The 21,694-nt window shown below is 46.4% G+C and overlaps 1 protein-coding gene across 5 annotated transcripts in view; it reads left to right on the forward strand.

Moving 5' to 3' along the window:
• Positions 1-21,694, forward strand: part of DPP6 (dipeptidyl peptidase like 6) — a gene marked incomplete at both ends in the record, with an annotated part of 1,078,039 nt that overhangs the window by 485,516 nt on the left and 570,829 nt on the right. For 2 of the 5 annotated variants that reach the window (XM_082632825.1, XM_082632827.1), the window contains one exon: positions 11,604-11,660. The exons of the other annotated variants lie outside the window; for them this stretch is intronic. In XM_082632825.1, the coding sequence (XP_082488951.1) occupies positions 11,604-11,660 (57 nt within the window). Of the gene's footprint in view, positions 1-11,603; positions 11,661-21,694 lie in introns of those variants that run through there. 5 annotated transcript variants of the gene reach the window in all.

The following is a 21,694-nucleotide window of genomic DNA, read 5'->3' on the forward strand; positions in this document are numbered from 1 at the left end:
GTATTCATCTGAGCATCTTTGTAAGAGACATAATTTATTGATTCAGGTGTGCTTTTTCTCCATCGCATGCAGACCCTTTTGGGATAGTGGCATGTTTTGTAGATGGACATGTTGAAAAGGGGAAATTACTTGTGTTGGAGCCTGAGGCTGCTTAAGGATCTGGCTCTGGTGTCAGTTTCTGAAGGCTTCCTGGAGAAGCTACAGGGTCAGAGCATTCTCAGAAAGGGAGAGAAAGACTTGGAATAAAAGGGAATCGTGGGCCCATGGACAGGCACAGATTCTCTTATAGATCTTAGAACAGTGGCTTTCTAATATTTCACAGGTGACCCCATTTCACAAAAGTTTCACAAAATAATACCCTTACTAAGAGCCATATCCGCTTATATTTTCCATTTTATTCTACTTCCTCTCTTTCATTGCTGGTTGACACAATAAGTGACAGAATACATTTCACAATATAAATCTTGTTTTTCATTTTCTTAGGAGGGCAGTTGTCTTCGTGAAGTTGTTTCTGTGTTGCCCAACAAGTAGTTATCTTTTCTGTTTCTTGGGGGCTGGCGGAGAGTCTGACTCCCAGTCAGTACTCAATGGCAGATATTCTTATTCTTATTCAATAGGCTGGGCTCTAATTCTTAAGGACTTTTGCTTAGTTCTAATTTTCAGCAAAAGAGACTCTTAAAAAAGACGTAATAAGGCACATAGAACCTTTTAAGCTTGTCTGATGAATCGAGGAAATATGTCTTCCTCGTGTATTTCATTGTTGATTTCTAAAATGTAAGACATTTTTTTCTCTTTGGTGGCCATTGTTCTTCCCTTTTAATTCTTTCTCCTTGAAAAGTGGTCACCTGTAGTGAGGGACTCGGCGGATCCTGTGTTTTAAGCCGGGGAGCCCTTCGTTTCAATGACATATGGCTCTCGTCGGGGGGTGTGGGGAGGACAAGTGCCCTGGCTGGATGCTGAAACAGGGGTAGGGCAGGATGGAGCCCCAAGTTCTCGGGAAGCCTCTTCTCCCAACCTCGTCACCTTGGCAGCCATTCCACCTGACATTTCCTCCTGTGCATGCGGTTGCATCCTCCCAAGGGGGTCTACATCCACGTTTCCATCTCTCAGTGATCTGTGAACTGTATCCATACTACCCCATGAGGCTCAAACAGGAACTCTGTGTTGTGATTCTGTCTGAATGTCTGTGCTGATAACGAGTTGCCTAAAATGAATGATCTGGTTCTGACCTCTCCTGGTGCTCATGTGAAGAAACACTCTTGTCCTCTGAATTTCAGTGGAGGTGACACTCAAGTGTTCCCAAAGTTCTCTCCCTAACACACCCATTTTTCTGTTGTTTCCTGTGTGCTAAGCACAGAGGATACAAAGAAGAAGACATGTCCTTAAGGTGACCTCAGTCCAGCAATGAGAAGAGCTGCTGATTTAGCCCCTCCTCTGTGTCCACTGGTTTACAGAGTTGACCTAATTTAGTTCTGACCATACTCTATAAGCTGCCCACTGTTGTGTGCATTTAACAGCTGAAACCTGGACTCAGTGGCTTGTACACAGACAGCAAGCGAACAGACCTGGGATTTGCAAATAAGAAATTATTCTGACATTAAAGCTCATTCCTTTAACTGATATGCAGCCCTTCATTTTACCTTGGCCTTGCCCTGGAGAAACCCACGATGGGGCTAGGAAGCCAGGAGGGGAAGTGGACGGTGGAGCTGTGATGTAACAAGACTTCACACAAGTGTGGGACATGAAAAGTGTGATGGGAGAGCAAGAGGCAAGGGATGAAGTCTAGGAGGAGGTAGGAGGTGGCATTTGAACTGGGCTTTGAAGGATGTATAGGAGCTCATCAGATGGGGGGGTTGGGGTGGAACTAGTGCTCCTCCTTTGGTGGAAGACATGTTTTCTTTGACCCTCCTTTTTCATGCCCACGCTTTGATATTACCTTCCAAGAGAAAATACCAAGTGTCTTAGATTGCCATTTTTTATATGCATCTCCAATTTGAAGTGGCCCGTTTGGGTGTCAGGTACACCGTCATTTACACTCAACTCCAAAGCCAAGTCGGATGTGTTTTGCAAAGTTGGACAGTAGGGATTTCACTGACGGATGCTTCTCTGGGAATTATCTGCAGGAATCTGCTTCTTTCTTTCTTTGATGTTGAAAACAAAGCAGGACAACTTGGAGGCTTGGAGGGACGTGTTATATAAGACATATTCTCCTATATGGGTATGAAAGCTCTTCCTGACCTGGATCCTATTGCTACACAGCCACACCTGGGCCAGATGGCAGGGGGTGAGCAGAGGTCCTGGGAAACCAGAGAGGATATGAAATGCACGCCAGGAGGATGACCCAGAGGCTCCTTTGAGGACATCTGTCCTGAGACACCATTGATGACAACGTGATGGCAGGAATATCTGAGTCCCCCACCACAGCTGGTGTTACCCAAATAACAGGAGAGCTTGTTCACAGCTGGCCTCGTGAGCAGCCCCAGAAAGACCAACTGGGGCCGTCAACAAGGCATCTGTCGAGCTGCTGTTGCCCAGGTCATCCTGGCGGTATGGGACACTCAAGGAGAAGCAGGCAGTGCCCAGCTATGACCTGCCAGCTCAGGTGGCCGACCTGCCTGGGTGCCAGGGTGCCCTTGCTCTCTGGTCGGGTTTCAAGGTGCGAGATGGGTCAGGGGGAGATGTGAAAGGCAAAGCAACCGGAATGGAATTAAGCTACTTCGTGATGAAACATACACATTTTTTTTTTTTTTTTTTTTTTTTTTTGCGGTACGTGGGCCTCTCCCTGTTGTGGCCTCTCCCGTCGTGGAGCACAGGCTCAGCAGCCACGGCTCACGGGCCCAGCCGCTCCGTGGAATGTGGGATCTTCCCGGACCGGGGCACGAACGCGCGTCCCCTGCATCGACAGGCAGACTCTCAACCACTGCGCCACCAGGGAATCCTGAAACACACACATTTTTAAATGAGGTTTTCAAAATGCCGCAGAGTTTGTGCTGCATCTGGTCCCCCGACCGTTGAGTTGAGGCTGCAATCTAATAGCCGGGTGTGAACATAAATGTGGGGTGGTTTCAAAGTCTTTTGCATAATGGCAATTTTCAGAAATGTGATTATCAACCTTGGAATATCTACCTGGACTCACAGAATAGCATTTTCCAGCTGGAAAGTATTTAGGGAATATGCAATTTAGAGCGTGTGGTCCATCGACACAGAGGGCAGAGAGTTGGACTTAGATGTAGATTCACACCAGGCCCGTCAATCAAACAGCTACCTGTGTGACCTTGGGCAAATGATCCTCTCTCGAAGCCCCCATTTTCTTACCTGTAAATTAAGAATTAGACAGTTATTTCCTAGGATTATTGGGAGAGTTAAGTAAGATGGTACAAGTGATCATGCAGGGCTACCGAGGGCTCTCGATACATTTTATTTTGACTTTTCTCCAGCCTAGTTACAGGTGAGGAAGCTGAGGTTTATGGAGGTGAAGTTGACATCAGGTTATCATCAGTGGTCCAAGCGAAGCCCACCCGTCTTCCTCCTTCCTTCCTTTCCTTGGTCCTGTGCTCCCTCCCCACCTCTCTTCCTCCCTCCTACCCTCTTTTTTTCCTTATTCAGCTTGTAATTTATTCCCCCTTCCCTCCCACCATCAGCAAACATTATACCACGTCTGGTGGGTAGCTTTTACTCTGTATGTATTTTTGCAAAACACGTATTTTGTATGAATGTATTTTTATTTGTTAAAAGTTTTGAGTTTACGTGTATATGCTTATGTGTTTTGTATACACATATTTATGTAAATATATATTTACATGTGTATGTATATGCATACGTGTGTGAATATGTATTTATGTTTCTTATTTTTTGCCCTGAGCACCGTGTTTATAACCCATCCATGCTGCTCTGTGCACATATTACCTTCCTGCTCATCACTGCTTAGCTTTGCATGGTGTGCACTGCATGGTGTGTGTCCAGAGCATTCTACGTAGCCCTCCACGAGGATGGGCACCCAGGTTGCCTCCAAACCCCCTCCCTACCACCACCATCACGTCTTTCTCCTTGTACTTCCTAAGGCAGGACCCAAAGGCTTTTATTTGTTCCAAGTTCCCCTCTCCTATTAGGCTGAGAGTCCATGAGAGCAGATTTCCTGACTTTTATACAAAGCACCTAGCACATAGTAGTATCTCAGTAAACACGGGGCCGTTGGCTTCTCGGGCAGCTGGACACATTGGCTCAGGCCAAACCTCCCATGGCCTCAACTTCAGGAAGCGTGACTAGTATTACTTTACCTGATAAAGGTTCATGATCAACCAGGGAAGCATCTTTTAGGAAAAAATGAAAATCATTCAAATGGGGCTTGTCATTGAATTCCTTTGAATACACGATATTATGCATTTATCCAAACAAATCATTTTGAGCACTTACTCTAAGTAATGGAGGTATGAATTATGCACACCATTTGAATGCTTTCAGGACTCCCAAATCCACGGGTGATTCCCGCTTACAGGACACTGACCCCCCATTCGATGGAACTGGGGTGGCATTTGGAGAGGATGCTGTGAGGATGCACACAGGGGAGGGTGTGTGGAGGCTCCTGGGTCAAGCCCCAGTCTCCCTCCAGAAAAGGAGACACCCTGACAACAGTGAGAGGTGAACTGTTTCATAATTAGTGGAAACACTTGTCTTCCCGCGATGTATGTCTTCTAGGCTGATGGGAAAAAGCGTTAGGACTTTTTATCTATGGCCTTCCCTTTCGGGGGTGGGAGGAATGGTCTACTTTGATACAAGGTTCTTTTTTCTATTGATTTTGTGATTCTGAGTGAACCAACATAACTGTAATTGACATGGAACAGAGTCACTCCAGACCTGGGGTCTGCAAAGGACCAGATAGTAAATATATTACACTTTACAGGCCACCTGGTCTTGGTCACAAGCTCAACTCTGCCACTGTAGTGTAGAGGGTCTCGTTAGATAATGTGTAAGTGAACGGGCTCAGCTGTATTCCAATAAAACTTTATTTTAAAAAACAAGATGTGGATCGGATTTGGCCCAGGGGCCATAGTTGGATCCTGATTTGGAAACTCACTCATTTGCTCCATCTAGAAAACAACATACATTTAGCAGGTCTATTAAGATAGATCAGCTCCTGTTTCTTCCTAATTTAACTGGCTATAATTTTAGGGGGATACTCTTAGCAAAACTGTTAGGAGTAATGCGAAGGGAAGACAGAAGAGGAATTTGTACTGTATTCATTTGAGCTCAGCTTGGTTGTGCATGACAGAAAACCTAAGTAATGGTGGTTTATGTAAGAGAGAAGTTTCTTTCTCTCTCCTGTATATGCAATTTGGAGGTAAACAGCCCAAGAATCTGATGGCTATTCTATTTTCTCCTGTGAATGGTCTTGGTTTCATGATTCAAGATTGCAGCAAGCATCCCAGGTAGAGAGATGGGAAAAAGGAGGAGGAGAAGGATAGTAAATTAAGAATATTCCCCCTGACAGATGCTTTACCAGTCACTTCTACTCATAGCCTGTCATAGTTGAGTTTATGTGTCAGTGTGGCTAGGCCATGGTACCCAGCTTTTGGTCAAACTAGATGTTGCTGTGGAGGATTGGGGTTTTTTAATGTGATTACCATTTAAATCAGTAGACTCCTGAGTAAAACAGATTACCCTCCACAATATGGGTGGGCTTTGTCCAATCAGTTGAAGGCTTTAAGAAAAAAAAGACCAACCTCCTTGGAGGAAGAGGGAATTCTGCCTCCAGATGGCCTTTTACCTGGGTTTCCAGCCTTCTGGCCTACATGGCCCTACACTGCAGCTTTCATATTTGCAAGCCCCTGCAATCAAATGAGCCAATTCCTTAAAATACTCAATCTCTCTCTCTCGCTACACACACACACACACACACACACACACACACACACACACACATCCTATTGGTTCTGTTTCTCTAGAGAAACACAGTCTTCAGGAAACTTATCCACTTTTCCTCCCCCTTGGTAATTTTCAGTATGTATCTATATAAGCTCTTTTTCTAAACTTGCTTCTTCAGATCCTGGCTGAATTCTCCAGGGAATCTTACCTTTCTGCCCATATTCGCTTTTATTTTCAGGGAACTGTAAGTTAGAAGTGGCTTCTCTTGCAGATGGTTAATGCTAAAAAAAATTCAAAATCTTCAGGGGTCCTACTCTAAGGACGTTTTCATCCCTACCTTACAGCAATGAGGCAGCCAGCATGTCTGTCTCTTGGCAGTTTTGCTGTCTGCACATAGTAGGTGCTTGATAAAGACCTGCTGATGGAGCGAGTCGTGAAGCAAAGCTGTTTTAGCTGATTGGCTACTCTGGGCAAGGTGAACGGAAATCAGAGGAGTGAGAAATGGCCTGGAGCTGCAGCGGGACCCAGGCTTGCACATCCACAAACAAACCTAACTAGCCGAGCCTGTGCCAGCTGCCCATCTTGGACACATGTGAACAAGCCTCCATCCAGGTACACCTGCTCAGGACTGCTGTGCTTTGGGTCCACGCAGGGAGGCGGACTGCAGGCTCTGAGAGGTTTCTTGTAGCACCGGGCAATGGGGCCAATGGGAATGGGAGGTGTGTACATGGCAGGGTGAGCATTTGGTGGCAGCCTCCTTGGCAGGCAGACTGCCATGCTCTGCCAAGTTCAGCTGCCTGTGTCCAGCAAGTGCAGTGAAGAGCAGGGTGGGGGCTGAGAAGCAGGCGTCAGGGTAGCCCCTGCTCAGGGCTCCAGGAAGGTGCTCAGCTGCAGAATGAAGATGCCCCGCTTATGCTGGCTTCTCTCTGCCCCCTTGGTGCAGGGAGCACTCACCTGGGAAGGGCTAGGTCCATACTGCTCTCCAGATCCTCCCTAGAGCCACACGAGGGACTCGTCCAGAGTGAGGCCTTAGTGAGACCCCTTTAGCTGCCTGCCGCTTTGAAGATGCTGGAATGTTTGGGAGCCTTACTCTTGTTTTGAGTAACCCTGCCATTTACTACTGACTGTGTGACTCTGGAAGAGCTGCTTAATTGTTTCAAGCCTCAGTTTCCTCATCAGTGAAATGGGGTAACAATAGGTGTTAGGGGATGAATTGTGTCCCCCCGACACCATTATAACTTGAAGTCCTAACCCCCAGGACCTCAGAACGTGACTGTATTTGGAGACAGGATCTTTGGAAAGGTGATTAAGGTAAAATGAGACCCCTGGGTGGCCCCTAATCCCATAGGACTGGTGTCCTTGAGAAGAGAAGAGAAGATCAGGACAGACACACACACAGAGGGACCACCATCTGCAGACCAAAGAGAGAGGCCAACACTTTGACCTTGGCCTTCTAGTGGTACTTTGTTGTGGCGGCCCTAGCGAACTAATGCCATGGATATCTGAGAGATTTTTAAGGATCAATTAAGATAATAGGTATCAAATGCTCAGTGTCCTTCCTGGCACAGACTAGCTCAGTAGTTTCAACATTCTACTCTGCACGCATTTCAAGGCAGTGTGGTATGGTGGCCCCTGGCCTGCACGCCCAGGTTTAGGTCGGGCACTTACTTGTTGGGTAACCATGGGTTTCATAAATTCTCTGAATATCAATTTTCTTTTGTCAGATGGGGGAATCGCAGGGCTTCCCTCACAGCGATGCTGGGCTTGGGTGCATAGCACAGGGCAGTACCAGGCAGCCACTGTTACTGTCATTATTATGAAGTAGCTAAGCGTTGACTTCCTCCCTTTGCTAAGGATGGATGCTATCACCTGAATGTGCACTGAGGCTGGGAGAGAAGGGTGCAGGACACACTTCAGCTGAAAGGATAAACTTGGGCGGGGTGTTTTTCTTCTAGGGGGATACTGATTAATTTTAGAACATGGAAAAAAGGCAGCCCTTTCTCTCTCTTAAGGATCTACCCTCTTAACAGATTGTTTTTAGATTTATTTTTGTTGTTGTTGTTTCAGTGGGAGTATAGTTGATTTACAGTGTGTTAGTTTCAAGCGTACAGCAGTGATTCAATTATACATACATATATATATATATATTTTTCAGATTCTTTTCCCTTATAGGTTATTACAAAAGATTGAGTATAGATCCCTGTGTTATCCAGTAGGTCCTTGTCGGTTATCTTTTTTTTTTTTTTTTTTTTTTTTGCTGTATGCGGGCCTCTCACTGCTGTGGCCTCTCCCGTCGCGGACGCGCAGGCTCAGCGGCCATGGCTCACGGGCCCAGCCGCTCCGCGGCATGTGGGATCCTCGCGGACCGGGGCACGAACCCGCGTCCCCTGCATCGGCAGGCGGGCTCCCAACCACTGCGCCACCAGGGAAGCCCCGGTTATCTATCTTATATATAGTAATGTGTATCTGTTAATACCGATAGATTTATTTTTTATGGCGGTAACATGGGTTTACAACACGATATGTTTTACGTGTACAACGTATTTCGACTTCTGTGTCCACGGTAGTGTGCTCACCACCAGAAATTTAGCTTCCATCTCAGCATCTGTGTATTTGGTTTTGTTTGGTTTGTCGATTTATTTCTGACTGTCCGCTATCCTCCACGCCTGACTGAAATGACGCGGTGTTGGTTTTTCTGTGACTTATTTCAGGTCACAGATGTTTAAGTGTACAGTGCAGCATCGTTCACTGGAGTTGTAATGTTGACGGCAGCTCCAGAACTGTGTCATCCGGCAGGGTGGAAAGTTTATCCACGCTGAATAGCCACTCCCTGCCTCCCTCACCCCCCGGCCCCTGGCAGAACCATTCTATTCTCTGTTTCTATACGTCTGACGATTTTAGATTCCTCTGTATAAGTGGACTCATGCAGTATTTGCCCTTCTGTTACTGGCACACGTCACTCAGCAGAAGGTCCTTCAAGTTCATCTGTGCTGTCTGGCTCATTAGGAAGTCCTGCCCTTTCTCTTTGAAAAGCGGTCAAAGTCAAGCAGGCAGAAAAGTTGGCCTCTGGACACCTGGTGCCAGAAGAGCCCATGGAAGGGTTCCGGGTGGCACCACCTGGCCTGTCCATCCACCAGCCGTTTGCGAGCTGTGCCACCCAGTGGCTCTTGAAGAGAGAGTAGCGGAAGGAGGGGTGGGGGTGGGGGAGGGGCTGGTAGGGCAAGTGCCCAAGTGATCTGATGATCTGATGCCAGCAGGAGACTTCGTTGAAGTATAAGGTATAATCTTACAAATGTGCATGAACTTTGCATTACATCCATATTCATTTTAGATGTAAAATAACATTTAAGGTCGTTATTGAGAAATAAAATAGAAGTTCCCAAAGGGTTTCATTTCAGTCCCCACCAGACACAGCTGAGCACCCTGGGGTACCACCTAGTGGGTGAGACCCAGGGTTCTGGAAACCGTGAAGAGGAAGCAGGTCCTGGCTCCTTTTGCTTCTCCCTGTCCCCCCGTTGGTGTCCCTGTCCTTGGATATCAGTCCTGGGTGGCGCTCATGGCCCCCACAAGGTAGCAGTGGATGCTTTTAGAGATGTTATGAGATGGTGGTTTAAGATTTGACCCATGCCGGGGGTTTTGATTTAAGAGGAAACTCTCTGGAGGACAGACCAGTTCTGAGATGCTCAGCAATGAACCATTTTGCCGCAAGGGCTGCTGGTCTCACCCATCACCGAGGTCCCCCCCGGGGCTGCTGTGGTCCAGGTGTGCGAGGGGGGAGGGTGGCTGCTCACCTCACTGCCCAGGTCTCCTTTCTGAGTCTTTGCTGCTGGGGCCTCGATGTCAGGTTTGCTTGGGGACCTCACACCGCAGTGACCCCAGCTTTCCCTCCTTAGAAACCCGTAATTGGGCAACGACTCCCCTGAGGGTTTGTGTGGCCTGGCACACTCCCTCCAGCCCACACTGGTGATAACCTATGTTCCAGACACCCTGGGAGCAGGCCACATACACCGGGATCCACGCCACTGCTGTTCCCATGCCGGAAACTCCCCCGTCCTGCAGGGACGTCTAAATCAGAGGCAAACACAACACAAAGCAAAGCCTGATTGCGGGACAAGGCTCTTACACGGGGTTTTCCTGTTCGTACGCTCGGCCAAGCCAGGCGAGCTCCAGCTGCCCATCCTGACCTTTGGGTATCTGTGCCCAGGCCGTCGTGGAAGGGGCAGGCAACTCTGCACTATCTGGACTCAACTGTCACCTCTGGGGAAGGACACAGTGCCTTGGATCTTTGCCAGCGTGTGTCTGTTCTTGTCAAATGACCGGGGTCAGGGGGCCAGGGAAGGAGCAGGACAAAGGGACGTCTTCTATGAAACACCTTTCAACTGGATACAGACCTACCTCGCCTTCCCTCTACAGGGAACTGCACTGGCTTCGCAGGGGCGAAGGCAAGACAGACGAGCGGCTCGGGAAGGACTTCCTTGCTGAGAGCGCTTGTCAGGGCCGGGTGGGGTGAGGGCTACGCTCCCCCAGGCCGGTGAGTGTCTGTGGCCAGAAGCCCTGTGGTGGAGGCAGAGGCTCAAGGCAGGGAGGAGATAGACAAGTACTAACAGAGGGCACCTCACACACAGGGGCAGCAGAAGACCCCTGGGCATGGAGCTGGCTGGAGTTTCTGGAAGGCCCAGGTATCCCCACCTGCAAGCTATTAGCTCATCAGGCCCAGAGTGCCCCAGCGCGTTTCTCCTCCACCAGCGGCTCGGTCTGCCCAGGGTCAGCACCAAGCTCAAGGACATCAGGCCGGAGAGCAGGACGGCCGTCTCTGCCCCTGCTTTCTCCTTGAGCTCAGGACTCGGCGGGGAGCCCTTGCGTTCCTGTAAGGTCACCCCATGGGCTTCTTTCTTTCTTTGCTTCTTTTAAGCAACAGACACCCTTGAGGTCCTGGTTGATTTTCACAGAGAAACAGAGGATTCTTTGAGTTAAAAGATGGAACATAATAAGTTTTCTGAATTTTAAGGAAAATAAAGGCCAAGATTTCCATAGCTAGCGATCCAGGAGAAAAAAAAAAACCCACCGAGCAAACAGAAAAGAAGCCATTCTCTGGTGCCCACAGGCCACCTTCCTCCCCAAAGGCCCTGCGCTTGGCAGAGGGAAAAACAAGGCATCTCGCGTGTGGCCCCTTCGTGGCCCCGCCCCGGTGGGACCTGCCGGCAGCTCTACCGCGGCGGCGGCGCAGGTCCGGCCACCTGGGCAGGTTGGCGACAGGCTCCCGGGCCTGTGGCCGCGCCGCGCCGGGGTCCCTCCCCCCGCCCGCGCCCCCTTCCCGCCGGGGCCCCCTGCCCAGCCCCCTCCCCTCCCCGCGGCCACGGCCCGAGCATGCGCCGTGCGCCACGGCAGGCGGGTGGGAGCGGCGCGCATCACTCGGGTCCCCTTCCTGCACCGCGCCGCCACTTGCCGGTTGCTAAGCAGTTGTCGTTGTTTCTGTGGCGATTGCAGAGGCTGTTGCTAACTGGAGAAGCCCCGCTAAGCCGCAGCATCTCCCCTTTCGGAGCCGCTCTCTGCTCTTTGCATTTAAAAAGAAAACTAGGCTGCTCTGCCCACTGGTCCTCCCCCACCCTGCCCCAGTAGCCGTGCGATTTGGGAAGCACGGACTAAATCCCGGTCCTCCCGCCCAGTGGACTCCGGTGGCCCCAAACTCCCCGGCAGATCGCACCTGCCCCTGTGCCTGTGTGCACCCTGAACAGGAAATCATGACTACAGCCAAGGAGCCAAATGCTTCAGGGAAATCCATGCAACAGCAGGAGCCGGTAATGCTGCTTTCCGGAGGGTGCCCGCGTCTCGGTGTGCGTGTGCGTGTGAGGGAGTCGGGGGAGGGGGGTTGTGCCTCTTGATTGATTTTGTATTTGCACCACTGGAGCCCCCTGAGCCACGGAGCCGGCGGCCCCTGAGATAAAGTGCCGAGCGTGTGCGCTGGGGTCTGCCTTTGTCCTCTCCCCCACTCTTATTTTTGAGCGATCCCTGGTCCATCAATAATGCATGTGCCCAGGGAACATCTGGAGAGGTAAACTTGATGTATAGGGACCTGAGGACAAAGGCCACTCTCAGAGTTGCCAAATTTAGCATGTCAGTTGTGAAGGTTTCCAACTATAATACTTTGTAATCTGGGGGTGGGGAGGGGGTGATGGAGGAAGTGGCTAGTGCCGACGCCCCTCCCCCCAAATAATTCAGCTTATTCTGACTCTCCAGCAGGACTTTGCTTTGGTTCTAACACAAGTCAAAAGAAGACATATGAGCTCTGTTTAAAGGACTTTTTCTGGATACCTGTGTCTCTTTTTCCTGCTTTTTTCCCAGTATCTCTGAAGGTACTAACAAATCTCTGCTGTTCATCCTGGCATTTAGAGAATTCAGACTCTCCCAGCTAGAAAAGCCAGAGGAGGCACAGTTAGGATCAAGAGGGGCCCCAGCTGAGAAGTAGCAGGTCTTAAAGGGCTGACACAGGTGTTCCGGACTGCACTGGTGTCCCCATAGAGCAGCGGATCCCCACGGCTCACCCTGCTCTGAAGAGACCCAGCATCTGCAGAGGCTCAGGAAGTAAAGGGGAACCAGCAATCTGTTGTATTGTAATTCCCTTCTCAAAAGATCTTGAAGGTTCTTATCTTTTAATCACTGCTTAGTCCTCCTCTGGCAGATCGTTAAAATAGATCCCGGGAGACATCAGTAGATTATCAAAGCAGCTCGCTCAGGCTCGGTAAATCAACAGCATGAGCTGGTTTTCCCTATTTAGTTTAGGGGTGTTGTTAGCTTTCACTTGCTAGGATTGGGGCAAAGAAAGGGGATCCCTCTAAAGTTCAGGAAAGCAAAGAGCCTCTCTGGGGACACTGCGACCAGCCCGTCATCAACTATTCAGAGACCTTATGAAGACAACTTTGGATCTGTATTTAGTGCAAGCTGCATACTTGTGGTCATTTTCTCAAATCCCATTTTTCATTAAAAGTGAGACCATCTTATTAGTTGCATCATCCTCATCATCATCCTCATCGTCTAAAGAACTTAAGTACAGTTTGATTTCTTCCGCGAAGGAGATTTTGTAAATATGGAAATCTAGGAATTCTTGTATACAGTGGGTGAGCTCGAGTGAGGGTTAATGCTCAGTGTAGCATGAACACAGAGGTTCACAAGAGGCACGCCAGGCCCTTCTCTTCCAGGATATTTGTTCAATAAAGAAATAGGTCCACCCTGAATTAACATCCTGTGACTGACTGGGCTTCCTTTTATTACAGATCTCCTCCTCACTAGCTATAAAATAAATATGCCCTGGGCTTACAGGCTCCAGCAAGGACTTAGGTAGCATCTCGGACCATGGGACAATAATTATGGAGAGAAGACTTTGCTGTTCATAGGTCTAAACCCAAGGGCGGGCACTCAGATCCCCAGGCTATGTTATGTAAAAGAAGGTCCGTGGCTTCTGTTCAGTTTTGCTCTGATGTTGCCTGATACCCTCACATGCCAGAATACTGGAAATAGTTAATTAGGGTGTGGGTTTTGGAGGAGGTATAAGCTCTTGTTTGATTTTATACTTTTTGATCATGGGAAATCCCTTATACTTGAACGTGCTGGAATCATGGAAGACTTCAGCTGGCATAACCTGAAAACCAGAGGTGGCTGTGGATTCGGGTAGCAGGGAGGACGTCCAGAAGAAGCAGTCCCCTCCCAGGCGCTTGGGAGGGCCCTTTCCTCTCTTCTCAGAGTGACATCACCTTGACCCTGAGGAATGCACAGAGCAGCCCACAGTCCAATAAAGAGAAGGTCAACAGCAGGGCTAGAGGAGGAGAAGCAAAATGGGATGGAGGGCAGAGATCTCACATCGAACATAAATATACCTTTAGAGGGACATTGGCTAACATTTTAACTGCTCTAAACACAAAGAGGGAAATGAAGTATTTAGTTCATGAAGACTTTCTTCTTCCATTGTCAGTTTTCAAAAGATATTTAAACTATTTATGTACTTAGACTACAAAGCTCTTAATGAGTCTTTTAATTCTTCATATCAGTTTTTTCCTTGTTATTAATGAAGGGGATGGCCCCTTACCCAGGCTGGGAGGAATATGCTCCAATTTTTTGTAGGAGAAAGAGATAGATGCTGGTTTGTGGTGTGGTTTGGTTGTTAGGTTGGGGATCATTTGGTTGTACTAACCAACTTCGTGGCTGCCTTCAAATCACCAAGCCTCATTTCTTGGTTGAAACCCTTAGCATTACCAAGGACTTGGATTTAATGTAGCATGATACGTATTCCCAGCAATCTTAAAAATTTTGGGGGTGTTGCAGTAGACGACCACTTAGTTCTTAGCAGGCTAACAGAGGCACAGTACAGTTTCTTATCTGCTTTGGTAGTTGGGAGCCAAGGCACGTGGGTGGCAGCTGGAAATAACTTTTGTACACCGAGGATTACTGCAGATTAATGAAAAAAATCTAGGAAAATGACATAAAACCAATTGATTTTACCTATTAATTAGAGATTGCTGAGTTTTTCCAACTTGTTTTCTAAAAATGTACTAAGAATAGATGAATATGTGGAAAGTTGTTTTTTTTTTAAGGGTACTGTATGAACATGTTGAAATAAAGTGGAGAATAGACTTCTAGAAGACTGTTTTTCTTCTCTTTGGAGATGCTAAAAATTATTTTTAAATGAAGTATGAAAACCCAGAGATGTTTGGAAAAAATTTATTTTTTAAGCTGAAGGAATTAAATCTGTCCTTTGGCTCTGAAGCCAATCAGATGTTACAGAGGCTTGTCGGTGAAAACAGAATCTGCCCTGGCCGGCACCTCGCTGCACCATGTGCCCAGAGGTCAACCTCGGAGGTGAAGTAGAAAAAGCTGAGGCTAATTCAGTTTAAATTTAGTGTATTCTTGCAAACAAACTAGATCCTTCCTTAGAGAACAAAATTAAGGGATTTTTTGCCCCTTAAAAATAAGTGAAAGCACAAATGTATTTTAAACTATACTGTACTCATTTCAAATGACTTAAAATTGAAAAGTGGTCATCAGTGTTGCTGTTAAGAGGCAGAGGAGAAAGAAGGCTTCATTCTCCATGTTTCCAGTCAGCCATGACACATTGTTTCTCAAATATTGAGCAGGGATGAGTGGCAGATTCTGTATCTGTACGTATGTGGATATGTATACACACACACACACATACACACACAGAGGCAGGCCTCATGCATCACAAAATCACAGAGTTGGAAAAGTGCATCACGTGATCTGTTCTACCCTCTTTCGCTCAGGAGTCTCACAGATAAATGAGAGTATGCCTTTTCTTTAAAGGTCTTCAAGAACGTCTCTTTTCATATAGAAATATTCTGTGTTCTGTGGGCTAACTTGTATCTTTTGTTGTATGTTGAGTTCAGTCACCTCTGTAACTTCCCTCAATCTGAAAACCAGTGGGTCTGATAGTCCTACTAGATGTAACGGTTATTTTTTGTTGCTTCTCAGTTTTCTCTGATCTGCACAAGTCCTAATATATAGCCCCAATGTGTCTCTTCTCCTATTAAATGATGGGCCTCAGGACCTAGTGTTGATTGATATGTTAAATTATTTATCTGATAGTTATTAATCTGATAATTAACTTCATAATGATAATGCCATTACAGAAGAGTTTTCTGACGTGAAGAGAATTTTGCAAACAGCTCTAAAGTGAACATTAAGATGCATGGAGCCGAGACTTCTGAAAGAGGGTAGGCCTCCCCCAAGGGTACATAGGTGATGCCTTTTGACATTCCTTGTCCAGTGCTCTTTGCATGAGATCCTGTTGCTTCTTTCAGTAGTAAAATTAGATACGTAAACGGAGGATCTGGCTTTGACAGTCATGAGAGTTAAATTTTTTATGTAACTATGGTAAGGGACTCTTACCAAAAGAAGGAAAAGGGGAAGGGGAAGAGGAGGAGGAAAGGGGGAAGGGGAGGGTGAGGAAGAGGAAGAGAAGAAGAACCAGAGAAACAAGATTCAGTGAGAGGAAGTGCCAACATGACTTACAAATCAGCTTCTCAGTAGGAGAGGTGGTCCTTTTATGACTCAGAAAGTGGCAGTGGCTGCGGTCATTGTACTAGTGTAAATCAGATTCTGTTCTGCCCATGAACTGACTTACCTCAGACTCTCTGGATGAAAAGGGGACTTGAAGGAACTGGGCAAAGAATAGGGATGCCAGGTTCTTAAGATTGTCTCAAAATACCTCTAGGGCTTGTGAACTTCCAGGGCAGGGAGAAAGAGAGAGCAGTTTGGCTACAAAATGGGTTGATGTGTGAAGGATTTGGAGGGAGAACTCAGAAGCCCTGGGTATCCTAGCAAGAGCAGGTTCAGGACAAAAGCTTAGTGCCTGGGTTTGCCAGAGTGGCTCCTGGAGCTGAGGGACCAAGGCAAAAGCAGTGTGACGTCTCTGAGGAGAGGAAAGGCGGGCTGGTGTGGTGCTTTTCTCAGAGGAGGGATGTTTAGTCTCATCACCAGAGAGAAGAATGTAGCAATGAGGCAGACACTAGCCTGAAGCCATAATCTGTGTGCTCTGGTGTCTACAGGTAGTTCCCAGTATTCTAGGATGCAAGCCACATGCTATATTAAAAGAAGCTCTAAAAGATATTGCTGCAATTTATGTCAAAGAGTGTTTTTGCCTGTGTTTCTCTCTAGGAGTTTTATAGTATCTGGTCTTACATTTAGGTCTTTCATCCACTTTGAGTATATTTTTGTAAATGGTGTTAGAGAATGTTCTAATTTCATTCTTTTACATGTAGCTGTCCAGTTTTTCCAGCACCACTTATTGAAGAGACTGTCTTTTCTCCAATGTATAATCTGGCCTCCTTTGTCGTAGATTAATCGACCACAGGTGCGTAGGTTTATTTCTGGGCTTTCTATCCTGTTCCATTGATCTATATTTCTGTTTTCGTGCCAGTACCATACTGTTTGGATTACTGTAGGCTTGTAGTGTAGTCTGAAGTCAGGGAGCCTGATTCCACCAGCTCCGTTTTTCTTTCTCAAGATTGCTTTGGCTATTCGGGGTCTTTTGTGTTTGCATACAAATATAAGTTTTTTTTTGTTCTGGTTCTGTGAAAAATGCCATTGGTAATTTGATAGGGATTGCACTGGATCTGTAGATTGCCATGGGTTGTATAGTTATCTTAACAATACTGATTCTTCCAATCCGAGAACGTGGTACATCTCTCCATCTGTTTGTGTCATCTTTGATTTCTTTCATCAGTGTCTTATAGTTTTTGGGGTACAGGTCTTTTGCCTCCTTAGGTAGGTTTATTCCTAAGGTATTTTATTCTCTTTGATGCGATGGTAAATGGGAGCGTTCCCTTAATTTCTTTTTCTGATCTTTCATCGTCAGCGTACAGAAATGCAACAGATCTCTGTGCGTTAATTTTGTAGCCTGCAACCTTACCAGATTCATGGATGAGCTCTAGGAGTGTTCTGGTCACTTAAGGGACTAAACGAAAGCCCCAGCAACCCCAGACGGGCCGTATCCACAGCTCAGATTCAAAACAAATGGAAAGCAGCTGACTTTTCTTTCTGAAAAAATGCTTCCTCTGTGCACGGAGCACATTTCCTTGTGTTGTACTGACATTCCACTGAACTTGGTCCTGCCCTTCATCTTCCGTCCTGGAGTTGCCACGGAAAGCTTCGCCAGGACCTTCCAGTGCTCCACAGAGAAAACCTGGGGGACTTAGAGGGTTGGAGAATGCTTTCCACTGACCTTCAGCAAAACAGCTTCAGCTCCAGCATGCCTGTGAAAAATGCCAAGACGCTAACCTCTTACAGGAAAGCACAGTCACCACGTTTCCGGCTCATTGGGAATTGTGGCTTCATTATCTTTTAGGCAAATGAGCCATGCCTGTGTTCGGCCTTCACTGATTCGGTTTTGGTTTTGCAGTAGACATCTCTCACCCTCTCTCACTGAGAAAGAGAAGACAGAATGAGTCTGATGATCGAGTCCTGAAAATTGAGGACAAGAATATAATGGGGGGAAGAAGCAAATCTCTAGAAGCTTTTAAAGATCAAGGGTGGTTTGAAGTCCTTGCTTTAAAAATATCAGACAAGTGGAAGGTGTATATTCTTGTTTCAGGCATCGTTTGGAAACCCGGAATGTACTAAAATGTTTTTATTTCAAATTTGGGTTTGGAAACCTTGTGGCCTTAAAAGCAAGCATGGGAGGAGATAACCATGGGACTGGGTGGAATTTCAGCCTAACTCCTGTTTATTGTAATTCTTCATGAGACTGACATTCCCAGGTCCTTCCTGACCTGGTACCCTGTGTTTCTCAAAGTGGGGAAATAAATGAAAGAGAGGAGGGGGTGAGGGGGCGGAAAAGATTTTAAAAATTAGCCCAGGGAAAGTGGTTAAGTCCAGGAAGCTTCTTCTCTGTCCTCCTCCCCCATCTGCCATTTCCTTTTCAGAATTCTTCACTGTCGTGCCCCCGATAGGCCCTTTAATCGCTTCTCGTACCTATAAAGTACCAATATAGTCGACTCTTTTTATCAAACCTGCACATGTGCTGTGTTCCACCTGGCCTCGCTAAATGACTGAGACAAATGCAATCACCGAAAAACGTATAAAGTTGGTAATTTTAACAATAGCAGTGTGTATATTTAAAATAGGTAACCAACAGAGACCTACTATATAGCACAGGGAACTCTGTTCATTATTCTGTACTAACCTAAATGGGAAAAGAATTTGAAAAGAATAGATAACATGTATATGTATAACTGAATCACTTTGCTATACACCCGAAACTAACACAACCTTGTTAGTCAACTGTACTCCAAATAAAATAAAAATTAAAAAAATTTAACAATAGCTGTTGTTGGTGGTGAAACTGAATTGAATTATTAATGGTTGAAATTTCTGGCACAAAGTTATGGCAGAGTTGATGCAAGAAAAAATATGGTGTTTAGTCACAATCATTCATGGAAAGTTAAGGACAGGTCACGTTGAGGACCGTCTTGGCACCCCTTAGACCACTGATGGGTTGTGTGCATCTTATCAGTGCTGTGAATTCTGCATTTATATTGGAGTAGGTCCTGCATCATCAGGCAAGGACCAGATAGCAGATACTGTTGCTGTGTTCAGCTTCCAATTCCAGGAGGATTTTATGGTAATAGAATTGAAATTTGCAACAATCGCTTCTTGGGAAGAATGGCCATAAGCACAGACATTGAGTCAGTGCCATTGGCCCACATCCATAGTGGTGCCTGTCTCTTTTTAGCAGTGGTGGCTAGAATCTGGAATGCAGCCCTCCACCAGCAACTTTACAAAACACATCAGTGATAGAATAAAGTCTTTATAATAAAATTTTCTATGATAGTGTATATATTATTCCCTTACTAGTATCTGATCAATTTTTAGAGATTTATCCTCTCCTGCTAGATCTCAGGAAAAACTGCTTTCCCCCTCGGAAACTGCACGAGACGCTGAGCATCTTCTCAAGCTGTTAGTTTGGAACACGGGCTTTTCAAAAATGTGTGTGTGTGCCCATGTGGAGGTGGAGATGAGGGACCCAAAGGCACCAGCATGGTCTGGGGCGGGGGAGCTCTTTCAAAACATTTTCAGAGGTCAGAATCTGTCTCTGACACACTCATGTGATTCCTCTTGAAGATAATGAGCATCCATGTCCTCAGAAGGATAGAGTCCACCCTTTAAGTAAGTTTACCCAGTGCACGATGGTCATCAACCCAAAGAATCTGAAGTGTATCCCCATTTTTTTTCTCTTAGAAATATATAACAGAGATGTCCTTGAATGGTGGTGTTGTATGTGTTAAAATTAATGAAAGAATTTTACTTCTCTATTTTGAAGAGGAGATTTGTATTTTTCTTGTTAGAGTATTTGAGGTTGTGACAGTGTTTATGCAGGGAATTCTAAAATTATGACACTAACTATGTCTCTTAAATTGGATCCCTGGATGGGAGAGGCAAATAAACCTCTTTTTAAATTTTAATAGCTGCCTAATACCCCATCCACTTATTAGACAACTGTTGGATCAGAGGAAGATTTTTATTTTCTAATTTTTTTTAATTGAAGTGTAGTTGATTTACAATGTTGTGTCAATTTCTGCTGTACGGCAAAGTGATTCAGTTATACATATGTATACGTTCTTTTTTCATATTCTTTTCCATTGTGGTTTATCATAGGATACTGAATATAGTTCCCTGTGCTCTACAGTAGGACCTTGTTGTTTATCCGTTCTGTATCTAGTAGCTTACATCTGATAACCCCAATTTCCCACTCTGTCCCTCTCCCACCCCCCTCCCTCTTGGCAGCCACAAGTCTGTTCTCTACGTCTGTGAGCCTGCTTCTTAGATAAGTTCATTTGCATCATAGTTGAGATTCCACATATAAGTGATATCATAGGGTATTTGTCTTTCTCTTCCTGACTTCACTTAGTATGATAGCCTGTACAGTTGGAAGAGAGGCAGAGGAGGAGGAAAGGGCACCTGGATGCAGCAGCTGGAGGTCAGGAGAGCAGAGGGATTCTTGGCTGTGCCGTCGGAGCCTGAGGGGCGGCTGAGCAGTCCGCCTGGGGAGATGGAGTGTTCTGTGGGTCATGGAGGTGGTTTGGGGAGACAGGACACGCTTATGTGAGGTGGTTTTAAAGCCACGGTGGTCTGGAAAGGACAGGAAGCAGTGAAGGATTAGTCAGGTTCCGGAAGAAAGGGAAGAAACCTGAACTTAACACGATAGAACCCTGCTTAAAAAACCAGATTTGGGGGGAATATATGAAACTGGAAGGGTGACCTGGACATAAAATTATACTTGGTTGGTGGGGGGGGTCATGTCATCTTGGTGTGTCTTGATAGACTGGAAAGGGCACTGCAAGATTCTGGTTTTCAGAGCTAAAGGGGTGTGTGACGTCCCAATAAAATTCAAGTTCACTTAGAAGCAACAAGGTGTTTTAAGGCCTTCTGGTACATACACACACTAAGGCCTTCTGGTACATACACACACACACACACACATACATACACACATATGTGTGTGTGTGTGTATAGATGGATAGATAGGTAGATGTCATATTTCTTAAAGTAGACTGAGACATTTTTAGGACTCGGGACAATTAGAATTTCTCGCTCTGATTTTGAAAAGCAAAATAAACCCTCCATTCTTCCAGTACCAAGTCATGTGGTGCACAGTCAGAGAAGGAGATTAACCAGTGAGAGAAGTTCAGCAGGTAAACACTGTTGTGCCATCAAAAATCATAAAGCCTTAATGCCTCAAAGCTCCCTTAATGCACTTCGTTAATTTTACCTGCTCGTTACAAGGATGGGATGGGGGGATGGGGGGTGGCCCTTTCACCATGACCTTGCCAGTATCCCTGTTTTCCAGGAGTTGGGAGAAGACGTGTGCCTTGGCATGGAAATCTCTGACTTCTGAGCCCAGCTCTTCCCCCTCCTAGCTGAGGGGCCTTTTGGGCAAATCTGGTCTGATTCCTCATCTGGAGATAATGCCCGTCGCACCCTTGCTGTGAGGAAAACAGTTGTTAAGCACAGAATACTGTTCTTAGCACTGAGATTTCAATGTGCTGTTGAATGAGCACTTACTTTGTTGGCATAACAATGCTATTTGAATGGATCTTCTGGTTTTCAGCATTTTTTTTTTTTCGGTACACGGGCCTCTCACTGTTGTGGCCTCTCCCGTTGCCGAGCACAGGCAACGGATGCGCAGGCACAGCGGCCATGGCTCACGGATCCAGCCGCTCCGCGGCATGTTGGATCTTCCCGGACCGGGGCACGAACCCGTGTCCCCTGCATCGGCAGGCAGACTCTCAACCACTGCGCCACCAGGGAAGCCCTGATTTCTAGC

Source organism: Mesoplodon mirus (assembly GCF_964341445.2).
Source record: "Mesoplodon mirus genome assembly, chromosome: 9".
NCBI classification, from domain to species: Eukaryota; Metazoa; Chordata; class Mammalia; order Artiodactyla; family Ziphiidae; genus Mesoplodon; species Mesoplodon mirus.